The 14,492-nt window shown below is 40.2% G+C and overlaps 1 protein-coding gene across 1 annotated transcript in view; it reads right to left on the reverse strand.

Moving 5' to 3' along the window:
* Positions 1 to 1,170: 1,170 nt before the first annotated feature.
* Positions 1,171 to 14,492, reverse strand: part of FRMD4B (FERM domain containing 4B) — a 201,335-nt gene continuing 188,013 nt past the window's right edge. Inside the window, exons 22-23 of the mRNA XM_070738195.1 lie at positions 8,974 to 9,106; positions 1,171 to 3,346 (exon numbers count right to left, since the gene is read on the reverse strand). Coding sequence (XP_070594296.1) covers positions 3,226 to 3,346; positions 8,974 to 9,106 — 254 coding nt within the window. The 3' untranslated portion in view covers positions 1,171 to 3,225. The remainder of the gene's footprint in view (positions 3,347 to 8,973; positions 9,107 to 14,492) is intronic.

Below are 14,492 nucleotides of genomic sequence, written 5' to 3' on the forward strand. Positions count from 1 at the left end.
AAACTTCAGATCGTGCAAAATGCAGCTGCAAGAGCTATCATGGGATTACCTAGGTTCGCCCATGTCTCTTCAACACTCCATGGCCTGCACTGGCTGCCGATCAGTTTCCGGTCACAATCCAAAGTGTTGGTAATGACCTATAAAGCCCTACATGGCATCAGGCCAGTATACCTCCAAGACCGTCTTCTGACGCACGAATCCCAGCAGCTGATAAGGTCCCACAGAGTTGGCCTTCTCCAGGTCCCATCGACTAAACAATGTTGTCTGGCGGGCCCCAGGGGAAGAGCCTTCTCTGTGGTAGCCCCGGCCCTCTGGAATCAACTCCCCCCAGAGATCAGAACTGCCCCCACCCTCCTTGTCTTTCGTAAATTGCTTAAGACCCACCTATATCGCCAGGCATGGGGGAATTGCGACATCTCCCCAAGGCTTATATAGTTCTATGTATGGTATGCTTCTGTTGTTTTTTAAATAATGGGTTTTTAGATATTTTCTTTTAAATATTAGATTTGTTCACTGTACACTGTTTTATTATTGTTGTGAGCCGCCCCGAGTCTGCGGAGAGGGGCGGCATACAAATCTAATAAATAATAATAATAATAATAATAATAATAATAATAATAATAATATTCACTCGTTTCCCCAAAACTGAGAGTTCAGGCATGTGCAATGTTGTGTGTTCAGACATTTTATACGAGGGTCCATGCAAGTGTTTCTATGTTTCTGCATATGGCCTGTTTTCCTCTCCATGGCAAACTTTGATACAGCTTTTCCACCCATTGGATATTTTAATTTCAGAATAATATACAAGACAGAGCAAAGAGAAGGTATAGGGAGTAAGAATTTTCCTGTGGAGTTTTTCAAAGCTCACCTTAATCGTTAAGACATTTTGTTATACAGTATTAGCAGCTTTTTTCAGACAATGGTGGATACACCAAAAATAATATTACAGAAAAGATATCCCAAATTTCACAAATTTGCTGCAGCTTTTCCTCTTGAGAATTTTCCATGGCAATTGCAAATTGTGAGATCTCTTATAAGAGTACTGAAAATTTGTAAGAAGCAGTAATCTTGCCAAGTTTGCATCAGTTTTGTTATTTATGCTTATTTTATGCTCTAATGCCCTTAGCGAGAAGGAAAGCCTTAAACAAACCAAAAGAAAGTAAGAAAATGTTTAGTAGCATAAAGTTTATTTGCCTATACAAAAATCATAGGTCTCTGAAAAGTCTGTAGCAGTAAAAGAATAAGCAAAAAAGATTTTCTTGTTCTTAAAAGGCTATATAAATATGCACAAAGAAATAAATTATTTGTGTTTTACATTTTCAATGTTTATTCCAAACTTAAAACTTTAATAATACAAATGACTAAGGACCAGCTTAACAAATCCAGCTTTTCTCTGCGAGTGTATGCCTGTGTGTGTACATAAATACACACAGACTCACGTATATATTCATGTGAGCATATATAGAATTCTTTGTACATGCTTTGGAGTATCAGTAAAAAGATTATTATTATTTTTTGCCAGAAACCATTGTATTCACAATAGGAATGAGGAGTGATGCGCCCCATTTTTAAGAGTCGCAAACAGCACCATTTTAGAGAATCCTGAAGCACAGTGTAACCGAGAAAGAAATATAATTGTTTATAGGCTGCAAAAGTCTGATAGATAGTGCTTGTTTAGTCCAACAGATAAGACATGAGGTAGGCGGATCCTTCCTGGCGAAAACCTGTAACTGGTTTTTATCCCTCTCTTTTGCACTAAAACCAAAATGTATTGGTTTGATTGGAAATAGTCACATATCACTCTGTGGTCTCAATTATAGAAGTCAATTTATAATGTATGCACATGTTTCCATTCATAGCTCAGATAAAGTTGATTTCACAGAAGGGTGGAAACGAAACATGTATCCAGCTCCTGATTTACCAAACAGGAATTTTAAATTGTCTGCTCTTAATTCAACTCAATTTCCAACCTGGACTATTTTCTTGGTTCACCCTGTTCCCAATCCTAGCCATTGGATCCTCCCCAAAGATCAGACTTCTTTGTGCGTTTGTTCTGCACATCTTGGACTTTTCCATTTTAATGCCTATCGAGTTCAAGGCACCTACACGGTGTAATTAACATATTTGCACTCACTATTAAACAAAGAGTAATACTGGCCCAGATAAGCCCTAACTGGTCAACTGCAAAGTTTCTGTCCTTTAATATTATGAAACTTCTAGACAGAGGTTATTGTGCTGCTCCATTCAAAGGTTATTGTGCTGCTCTTTTGCCTTTTTTTAAAAAAAAATCATGTAAGGATTTTGTTTTTGTGTTTCTGGAGAGAAGAAACACAGAAGAGGGATAGGGAAGATCTGGGAGTGTTGCAAAATGGAAGACAGTGTAGCTCTTGTAAACAATTCTGTGAAAGCACCTCAAATGTGTCCCAGTGCATTCCGTACTAAACCTTGACAACTACAAAGCAACATGGGAAAGGATGGGAAGAGAACATGCAAAATTGCAATTTTTTTTGTTTGTTTAAGAAAGTTAGGAAAACAATTATGCTTTATTTACCTTTATGTGCAACTGCTTCTCTGGCCCACCCTGACCCCACATTTAAACTTAATGGAAATATATCCAAGATGGCATACCTTTAAAAGACCTTTATCCTTATTCGGAATACTGTTTAAAACACACAAACACACACACACGCACACACACCCAAGCATTCTTCAAGTAGCATTGCAATACAGAGAGCCAGTCCTCCGCTTGGGTCATTATGCTCATGGCATCCACAGGAGCTTCTTGACTGGCAGATGGGACTCTCTTGCCTTGCCTACTTCTTTTTCTCCAAAAATATTGTGCCGCTAAAAAATAACATTATCCCAACAAGAAATCTTCTTTTCACATTTTGGGATGTTTTGCAACGTCCAGGACAAATCCCCCCATTTTCTTAAAAAAAAAAAAAAAAAGGAAAAAAAAAGTGCTTTCAAAAATACTTTTAACCCAAAGTAGCATCTGAAAGTTAGGAGCTTTAAAAGCACACAACTAGAGTCCTCCTCTTCTTCTTTCTGCTGAGGATATTCGGATTCATACTGTTGTGCTAGCATAGGTGAGTTTCTTCCGCTTTCTCGTCCTCCCAGCACAAATCTCCTTTACGGAGCTGCTGCACCAGGAATCTTGCTTTTGCAAGGAAAACATGTAAGGTGCAAGGCACGTGGGGCATTTCAAGGAGGGGAGAGGCAGGCTCATACTAAAGTCCCGGGTTTTGAATCCTCGTGCCAGAAGAGTCTTTGCTCGCTCTCTTGCAGTCCATCTTGCAAAGGGTTCCTGTTGCTGTTGCCCAACGGGTTAGTTTCAGGATACATCCTGGAAAAGAAGCACAACCATCAGTGTCAGGCCGAGTCGGCAACCTTAAACACTCAAAAGAGCCATTCGGATCCATTTCCAACCTAAAAGAAAACACCGGGAGCCACAAAAACTCTTTTGACATCCAAAATGAAGGCAATGCTGCATGCATCGGGTTTTTTTAATCTTAGAAACATAGAAGTCTGACCGCAGAAAAAGACCTCATGGTCCATCTAGTCTGCCCTTATACTATTTTCTGTATTTTATCTTAGGATGGATATATGTTTATCCCATGCATGTTTACATTCAGTTACTGTGGATTTACCAACCACGTCTGCTGGAAGTTTGTTCCAAGGATCTACCACTCTTTCAGTAAAATAATATTTTCTCATGTTGCTTTTGATCTTTCCCCCAACTAACTTCAGATTGTGTCCCCTTGTTCTTGTGTTCACTTTCCTATTAAAAACACTTCCCTCCTGGACCTTATTTAACCCTTTAACATATTTAAATGTTAAAGGGTTAAAATTTAAATATTTATGCTATGTATAAAAAAAACCCCTATAGCGTGTTGCATTTTTATTTCTGCATGCAACAAAAACATTATGAATTGCCCCCTCCCGCCCAAAAAAAGTTTGGTTGAAAAGCTCGATAAACATGTGCCGGCGAGTGTCACACATTGGTAGTTATAATGCATATTTTGAGTGACAGGGAACCTCAGCAGAGGGATGAAAGAGCCACATGCGTTTCCAGAGCGGTGGATTAAAGACCACCTGGGTCAGGTACTCCTCTAGAATTCACCCAGAAGGCATGGTCTATCTAAGCCAGTGTTTCCCAACCTTGGCAACTTGAAGATATTTGGACTTCAACTCTCAGAATTCCCAAGCCAGCAAATGCTGGCTGGGGAATTCTGGGAGTTGAAGTCCAGATATCTTCAAGTTGCCAAGGTTGGGAAACACTGATCTAAGCAGTCCTTCCAAGGACTGTTCTGAAGCCAGTTTTAAGAGAACGCAGCCTGCATTATTTATTTATTTATTTATTTATTTTATTTATTTATTAGATTTGTATGCCGCCTCTCTCCGTAGACTCGGGGCGGCTAACAACAGTAGTAAACAGCATATAACAAATCTAATGTTTAAAATAATTAAAAACCATTATTTAAAACCAAACATACACATTATACTATTTCCTGACATTTTTTTTTTAAAAAAAACAACAACAATGAGAAAAGTCCACTTTTGGAAAAGCACCTTTTGGCCAAGAAGTTCATTCAAGCATTATGAAGGCAGGCTTTTGGAAAGACACAGTCCAACAGCCACCCAGTGCATAGCAGTTTAAATAACAATCAATCTGTTATACAGGCAGACCTCGATTTATGACCATTCCTTTAGTTGACCATTTGAAGTTACAATGAAAAAAAAAATTACTCAAAACCGATCCTCCCACTTACGACCATGGCAGCATCCCCACAGCTACAGGATTGTGACCCAGGTGCCTGGAAACTGGCTCACATTTACAGCTACTGCAAACCACCCATGGGTCAAATGTTTGTGAATCACGAATTTGCCAGCTGGTTTCTGACAAAACGAAGCCGGTGGAAAGCTGTAATCATGTGATGACAACCACGGGGGGGGGGGGGGGGGAGGTAATAACATTTGACGCCTCACTTAACAACTGCACTCCTTAACAATGAATTATTCGGTCCCAATCATGGTCGTAAGTTGGGGACTACTTGGGTATGCATTTGTTTTGTTTTAAGTCACTGCCATGAACGTGTAGCAATTGTAAATGATATCCTTATAACTGAACACACATTAAAAAAATATACACAGAAATGTATACTGCTCAAAAAAATAAAGGGAACATTTAAACAACACAATATAACTCCGAGTAAATCAAACTTCTGTGAAATCAAACTGTCCACTTAGGAAGCAACACTGATTGACAATCAACTTCATATGCTGTTGTGCACATTCAACTTTGTACAGAACAAAGTATTCAATGAGAATATTTCATTCATTCAGATCTAGGATGTGTTATTTGAGCATTCCCTTTATTTTTTTGAGCAGTGTATTTCTATCTCATTCCATTCTGAACATTTAGGACTGGTTTATTACACAGAGTGTGTGTTGTATATGTGTGTATTATCTATTCCTTCTGACCGGAGTGATGAAGCAAGCCTGAGTTTGCAAAATGCAACAAAAACAGGTAATATTATCCTCATTTAGCAACCATGATTGGCATTGTCAACGCATCAGTGAACTGTGTTTAATGATCTTATTTTGGCTTTATAGACCTGTGAAGGTTGTAAATGCAGGGCCTGATTGCAAGGTACTTCTTTATTACTACCGCAACTGCTGAAAGGCTGCTAGAGGAGGCAGTGGTTAAATGAGATTCCCCCCTGTAATAATACTTTAGAGCAGTGTTTCCCAACCTTGGCAACTTGAAGATATCTGGACTTCAACTCCCAGAATTCCCCAGCCAGCAAATGCTGGCTGGGGACTTCTGGGAGTTGAAGTCCAGATATCTTCAAGTTGCCAAGGTTGGGAAACACTGCTTTGGAGCAAAGGTTGGTTATTCATGGTATCCCAGTTCCTACTTTGCAGGCCCCCACACCAAAGTAACAGAGCATGCAGCTGCAATTTGGCAGCAAAGCCATCTCGTTCTATTTTTGTTCTGTGGCAATAATATGCTACAAACAGGCCCTAGCAATTCTCCTAAATGGGTTTTGCCCTGTGTAATATTTTGCATGTCTATGCGACGTTTCAGGCTGAAGTTTTAAGCTTCGTGTTGCTTCCATATTTACAGCAACACGAAGCTTAAAACTTCAGCCTGATGATGGTGAATGTGATTTCACCGAAACGTCGCATAGACATGCAAAATATTACACAGGGCAAAACCCGAACTCAGAACAATCTACACACACACACACACACACACACACACATATATAATATATATATATATATATTATTCACCTTTAAGAGGTTTTAAAAATATATATATAAAAGAAAATCATCTGAAACATGTCAGTTTTAAAATCCCTTTAAAATGAAGCAAATGCCACTAAGATCACAAGTTCACAGACTTAGTGTTAAGTCTGCTCAGCGATAAGCAAGGGTATCATCTGCAACCCTCCAGTTCATACCACCCACCCACTGGTCACAAGTGCTTGTGGATCCTCTTACTTCAAAGGTATTTAAACATCAAGTCATTCCTGCAGATGTTAAGACAGAGGAAGGCTTTGTTCTGAGGGAGAAAAGAACTTAAGACAACAGAAACAGAAAAGAGAAAGGGAGCAGGGAGCGGGAACAGGCACAAGACGGGGGATTAGGGATACAAACAAACAGAAACCTCAGGATTGGGGAAGCCATTGGCAGCATTGGGAAACTTTAAGCTACTTGCTGTTGGCAGAAGTGCCATGAAAGCCAGGGAGAAAATATAAAGGGAAAAAAACTGTCATTAGAAACAAGGCATGAAGATTACGAGTGGCTCAAAGTGATGTCCTCTGAAAAGTCAAATGCATTTTGTTTAAGATACATAAATTTGCATTTTGCAGCTTGGTGTTCCTCCAGCTCTTGAGCCACAACTCTAATTCTCACCAAACTTGGGTAAAACAGGGTGAAGGAGGCTGCCCTACCTAATCTAATGTGTATTTTCTGAAGATTGGAAAAAGGAGGAGACAAACAGAATATGTAATTGAGACCCGAATGTTGACGGCGCCTTTGTCTTTATTTATTTATCGAGTTTTAATAGCTAGCTGCCCATCTCACCAAACAAAGCGACTCTGTGTACAACAATCAAATATTTTTATATACTTTTCATTTATTTGTTTGACAGGATTTAGAACTCTCCCCAATCCCACAGGATTATGGCAGGTAACACAGGATTATGGCATGTAACATCAAACCAAAGGAGAACAAAAGAACACAGGATAAACAGTGAAATCCAGAGTAACACAAAAATGAAAAAAACAAACCCTCAACCCTGGAGAAAGACAAAACCCCAAATAATATCTATGATAGGGGTCCAAGGGAGTCATCTGGCATCAAAAGGGTGATGAAATAAAGCAGTTTCAATCTGTTTATGGAATAGCAGATAGGTGTGGGGTGGAGATATTTCTAGGAGGAAGTTATTCCGGACTTTGGGAATTATGACAGGGAAAGTCTGCTGTTTTACCCAAGAGGGAGAACTTTCAGCAGGTCCTTCTCGTCATGACTGGACTGGACGGGCAGATTTTGTACTGACAAGGAGTTGTCAGATGCATCCTGGTATTGTGACAAGTTGAAATTTAAAGGTAATTACCAGCTCTTTGTCTCAGTGAGCTACACTATCGACTGCAAGATTGTGCAGATAGAAAACAAAAGGACTCTCTCTGTATGTTTATACATATATTAATGTATACATAACAACAACAACACAACAAGAGTTGGAAGGGACCTTGGAGGTCTTCTAGTCCAACCCCCTGCTTAGGCAGGAAACCCTACACCACTTCAGACAAATGGTTATTCAACATCTTCTTAAAAACTTCCAGTGTTGGAGCATTCACAACTTCTGGAGGCAAGCTCCTCTTCCACGGATTAATTATTCTAACTGTCAGGAAATTTGTCCTTCGTTCCAAGTTGCTTCTCTCCTTGATTAGTTTCCACCCATTGCTTCTTGTTCTTTGAATTAGGCCTGGATTGTACTACCTTTACACATAACGTAGGTTGAACTGGTTTAAGGTAAGGGCAGGCTTCGGGAAATCAGGTCCTGGAATGGGACAGTTACATTAAATATAGCCTTGATTGTGCTAACATAGAAACATAGAAGTCTGACGGCAGAAAAAGGCCTCATGGTCCATCTAGTCTGCCCTTATACTATTTTCTGTATTTTATCTTAGGATGGATATATGTTTATCCCAGGCATGTTTAAATTTAGTTACTGTGGATTTATCTACCATGTCTGCTGGAAGTTTGTTCCAAGGATCTACTACTTTTTCAGTAAAATAATATTTTCTCATGTTGCTTTTGATCTTTCCCCCAACTAACTTCAGATTGTGTCCACTTGTTCTTGTGTTCACTTTCCTATTAAAAACACTTCCCTCCTGAACCTTATTTAACCCTTTAACATATTTAAATGTTTCAATCATGTCCCCCCTTTTCCTTCTGTCTTCCAGACTATACAGATTGAGTTCATGAAGTCTTTCCTGATACGTTTTATGCTTAAGACCTTCCACCATTCTTGTAGCCCGTCTTTGGACCCGTTCAATTTTGTCAATATCTTTTTGTAGGTGAGGTCTCCAGAACTGAACACAGTATTCCAAATGTGGTCTCACCAGCACTCTATATACCGGGATCATAATCTCCCTCTTCCTGCTTGTTATACCTCTAGCTATGCAGCCAAGCATCCTAACTTTATCTCCATGCTGGCTCATGGTTGGCTTCCTCTGATGTGAGATGCAACACCCGATTATTCCTATACAGATGTGGTCTCTGACCCTCTCCCACCCCAAGTTCCCCATCCCCGTCTAAGGTTTTGCAAGCCACAGTGTGCTACAATTTATAAAGCAAAATTTCCAGCAACATGGAGCATATACAGTAGGGGTCGCTGTCCAACAGGTAAGTCTTTCTATGTTCACGAAAGCTGCCGAGACAAATCCGTCGGCTCACCTGCTCTGCAGTGGGTGGTTCCCATACACATTCCCGTAGCAGCTGGCAAAAGAGGACTGAGATAGCGTATCGTAATCAGGAAGTCCTAACAAAACCTGATTCCGCCAGTTCAAAGAGGAATTTGTTGAGGATGCTAAAAGAGAGAAGAGATAAGGGAAAGAAAAGAATGTCAGCAATGAATCCTTCCCTGATTTGGGTAAGAACTGCTTAGACAAAAACTTATAAAGAATTTTTTTTTTTTTAAAGTCTTAAAGTTGCCAAGGTTGGAGACCTCTGCCTTAAACAGCGAAGCAAACTGGTATTTAGTTTTTATTTTATGCTTTTATTACCAATATACCTTTATTTTAGATTGTCATTAAAATTTTACTGTTACAACAAAAACTCGGCTGGGTTCAAAAGAAACACTATTTAAACCATCCCAGATGAAAGGAAAATGCCAATTTGATTATAACACCCCCTCCTTTTAATGCAGCCCCCTTTCCCCCTACCCCAAATCTAACACGGGACTCTGATACCAATACATTTACAAGAACTTCATTGGGAAATACTTAAAAGAGCATTTATAAATTTTATTCCAGCGTTGCTGATATAAGGTGAACTTTAGTAAATTAATGCTGAGCTAGCTGGCTTTCCGCAAAAGATCTAAGATGAAATTAAAAGTGATAAGCTCCCTGGTGATGTACTTGATTAGGATGTTGGATTTGGACTGAAAAGGCTGCTTTAAATCTCCATTTAGCATTAAATGTGCTCTGGGGCCATCGCTCTTTATCTTAACATTTGGAACTTAACACCAGCAAGAGCAGATAGATTTGGTAGACTTACAACCTGTCCTTCCTATAAAGGTAAAGATAATGTTCCCCTCGCAGATATGTGCTAGACGTTCCTGACTCTAGGGGGTGGTGCTCATCTCTGTTTCAAGGCCAAAGAGCTTTCTGAAGACACCTCCGTGGTAATGTGGCCAGCATGACTAAACACCGAAGGGGCATGGAACACTGTTGCCTTCCAACTAAAGTTGGTCCCTATTTTTCTACTTGCATTTTTAACTTACTTTTGAACTGCTAGGTTGGCAGATGCTGGGATAAGTAATGGGAGCTCACCCCGTTACCCGATATTAGGGATTCAAACCACTGAGCTGCCAATCTTTTGATTGACAAGCTCAATGTCTTAGCCACTGAGTGTCTCTGACTCCGTCCTTCCTACAGGAGCTCATTATATTCCTTTTCTCAATGTTATCCTCTCCTACTGTGTGGGTTGGTTTGGAAGAGAGATGTGAGTTTTTACCTGCAATTTTTTAATTGTAACCCAACACCTTATTACCAGTGATGTCAAACCTATGCAACGGGTGCCACAGGTGGCACACGGAGCCATATCTGCTAGCACATGAGCCATTGCCCTAGCTCGGCTCCAACGTGCACGTGTGTCCTGGCCAGATGATTTTTGGCTCACACAGAAGCTCTGGGAGGGCATTTTTGGCTTCCAGAGAGCCTCCGGGGGTGTGTGTGTGTGGTATCTGCCTCCCCCCCCGGCTCCAGGGAAGCCTTTGGAGCCTGGGGAGGGTGAAACACGAGCCTACTGGGCCACCAGAAGTTGGGAAACAAGCCATTTCTGACCTCCAGAGGGCCTCTAGGGGGAAGCATCCCCAGGCATTGAATTATGGGTGTGAGCAGTCATGCATACGCAATAGCACGTGCCCATGCTCTTTCAGCACCTCAGGAAAAAAAGATTCACCATCACTGTTATATACCATCTAGGCTCTGCCACATTTTAAGATTTTCTGAGGTTTCTGTATTCTACTACTACTACTACTACTACTACTACTACTACTACTACTACTACTACTATAATTATTATTGTTATTATATTATTATTATCTTTCAAAAGTCCAGAATGGTACGATAAACACCTCTACAGAATCTTTATTTATTTATTTATTTATTTAATTTATTTATTTACTAGAAACATAGAAACATAGAAGTCTGACGGCAGAAAAAGACCTCATGGTCCATCTAGTCTGCCCTTATACTATTTTCTGTATTTTATCTTACAATGGATATATGTTTATCCCAGGCATGTTTAAATTCAGTTACTGTGGATTTATCTACCACGTCTGCTGGAAGTTTGTTCCAAGGATCTACTACTCTTTCAGTAAAATAATATTTTCTCATGTTGCTTTTGATCTTTCCCCCAACTAACTTCAGATTGTGTCCCCTTGTTCTTGTGTTCACTTTCCTATTAAAAACACTTCCCTCCTGAACCTTATTTAACCCTTTAATATATTTAAATGTTTCGATCATGTCCCCCCTTTTCCTTCTGTCCTCCAGACTATACAGATTGAGTTCATGAAGTCTTTCCTGATACGTTTTATGCTTAAGACCTTCCACCATTCTTGTAGCCCGTCTTTGATTTGTATGCCCCCACTCTCCAAGGACTATATATTTGGGACGACGTTTTAACAGGGAGAGGCTGCCAGTACGTTACCTCTTTTTCAGTAGCAATCAATTACATTGAAAAAGTTGCGGAATAAGAAGCAGCTACAGAATAAATTCCACAACTATTATAAACTGTCTTATGGACGTTTTCACTCTACAAACAGTGGATACCTTTTAAAGGTGTCTCCTGTGATTAAAATACTTGGTTCCTCCCAGGCCCTCATCACAGGATGAGGAGACAGGATGTAGGCCTCGATGAGCCATTGGTATGAACCAGCAAGGTCTGTCTCAAATTTCTTAACCTCCTGCACACACTGTTGACACCCAGTCGTATTATAAACCAGTATGACCGTTCTTTTAAAAGAATCCAGTATAACAAGACTTTCATCGATTACTTGGCTAAAATCCACAACACTTGGTTGGATACAGTGCCATGACTAAGCTGATTTAATGAAGAGATTCACTTTAATAGTAAGATGCACATTAAAAGTTGCATGTAAATAATGAATAAAATAGCAGGTAAGTGCTGACATCTAAATTTACACATGAATAATTCTCTCAGTCAAGCTATAATCTTTAACAGGTACAGCTAACATCCACCTTCTATGACATTTTGGACTATTGCTATGAGAACTAGTCATCCAATGGTAGGTGTTTCTGAAAATTGTAGTCTAAGACATCCCGGACAAGCATTTACTATTTAATACTATTGAGTGCATCTAACCAGATGCTTTTGGGACGCTTTAGAACTATAGTCCCCAAATTATCAGCCAGATGATGGCTATCATTGCTGGGGATGCAGCAGGAGATTCCCAATACAGTAGGAGAGGACTAGGATGGTAAAACTGCCCTTTCTTTTTTATTCTATTTACCATTTATTTTAAAATATGAATACAGTGGTGTGTCTACTTAAGAATGCCTCTGCTTAAGAACGTCTCTACTTAAGAATGCCTCTACTTAAGAACATCTCTACTTAAGAACGCTTCTACTTAAGAACGCCTCTACTTAAGAACACCTCTACTTAAGAACGCCTCTACTTAAGAATTCCTCTACTTAAGAACGTTTCTACTTAAGAATACCTGTACTTAAGAACGCCTTTACTTAAGAACGCCTCTACTTAAGAATGCCTCTACTTAAGAACGTCTCTACTTAAGAACGTTTCTTCCTAAGAATGCCTCTACTAAAGAACTTTTCTAGATAAGAACCGGATGTTCAAGATTTTTTTGCCTCTTCTTAAGAACCATTTTCTACTTAAGAACCCGAGCCCGGAAAAATTTCCCAGGAAATTTGAGAGCAGCATGGAGGCCCGGCCAGTTTCCTGTCATTTTCCCTTTTATCCCAGCCACCTTGGGCTTTTCTGGGCTGCCAGAGGAGCCTTTCGGTGGTGCTTAAGGAGGCTTTGGCAGTCCAGAGTGAATGAAGCGCTTCTACTTAAGAACATTTCTACTTAAGAACCTGGTCACGGAATGAATTAAGTTCTTCAGTGGAGGTACCACTGTATCCCTTTTTAAAACACGAGTAAAATAAATAACATAAAAATCCGGTGAAAACTCTTTCAGCTTCCAGACAAGTTTTAAAACTCTACAACCTAGACTCCCTTGTACAGATTCAGCCATGACACTGAATATCATATATAGTGAATACACTATTCTACGACACTGGGTAAGATAACTTTTTAAACGTTGAAGCACTATTCCGTTTGTGTTGCATTCAGCCCATTGTATAGCTACCAATATTCCAGATTCCCAAATCACTCACGTCTTTATCCTCCAATGACTAGAGAATTCTTTTTTTTGTGCCACACCTTGGCCTTTGCAATGATTAACTACAACCCTCTCCAGTGATCGTCAGAGACACTTGCAATCTAATGAAAACATTTCCCTCTACCAGCTGATAATGAGCCTCTATGGGAGGAGGATTTTCCACTTATGAAAAGAAGAGCTTTGCTCAGGAAAATGAATGGATGACATTTCATAGTGAGTAGAAAAACCTCCTGCAGGAAGAGTTGTGGCCTGTCAGTCACCAGCCCCTCCAGCAGCCGAATCAGATGAGGAGGAGGAATGGGAATATAGACACTCTGTCCTAGCCCATGTTATGACAGAGTCAGGGATGAATGTGAGTGAATGGTTTTAAATGACATGGTTTTTTTTAAAGGTTTGGTGAATTAGCTTTTAGTATGTTTAAGGGATTTAATTTTAAGTTCTTAGTTTTAATTTTCGATTACTACCGTTTTATTTGTATGTATCTATTTTATATTGTAAGCTGCCCTGAGTCTCTGGAGAAAGGCGGCCCAGAAATTGAAAGAAAGAAAGAAAGAAAGAAAGAAAGAGGGAGGGAGAGAAAAAGAAAGAAAGAAAGAAAGAAGAGAGAGGGAGGAAGGGAGAGAAAAAGAAAGAAAGAAAGAAAAGAGAGGGAGGGAGGGAGAGAAAAAGAAAGGAGAGAGAAGGAGGGAGAAAAAAAAGAAAGGAAAGGAGAGGGAGGGAGGGAGGGAAAGAAAGGAGAGGGAGGGAGGGATAGATAGATAGAGGGGGGGAAGAAAGAAAGAAAGAAAGAAAAGAAAGAAAAATGGAAGTCAGAACCAGCATCAAGGCAACCTGAGAGCTCCAAGGGGAAGAGGGAATGGAGCTGTCAGAGAGGCAGAGAGTGAGTAGCAGAGCCTGGGCCGGCCGTCAGCCCTCAGATGGACAGTCAACAGCTCCCAGGTCTGGAGATGGCTGATGAGGAAGAGGAGGAACAGCTGGGTCCAATGCCTGATGCGCAGAAGGCAGAGGACAGGACATCAGTGGAAATCCATGGGCCAATCCTTGGGAAGGAAGAGCTACTTCTGCTAGCAAAGACCCAGCCTAGCTCTGGGGATAAAAGGCAGGGGATGGAGATGAATAGATGTGGCAGACAACTTTTTATCTCTCTGCTGGACAGACTTTGTTAGTCTGCAATGAAAGAAAAGCTTTTTGCCAGGACTACTGGTGCTTCTAATATAGGAATCATTGAGTTAACTTCAGAAGGTTTGTCATGTTTGGGGAGCTGGGTCAGGACATAGAAGCCATTATTCACGCTTTGGACTGAAGCATGCAAGACCTCTGACGAACA

Source organism: Erythrolamprus reginae, chromosome 2, assembly GCF_031021105.1.
Source record: "Erythrolamprus reginae isolate rEryReg1 chromosome 2, rEryReg1.hap1, whole genome shotgun sequence".
NCBI lineage: Eukaryota > Metazoa > Chordata > Lepidosauria > Squamata > Dipsadidae > Erythrolamprus > Erythrolamprus reginae.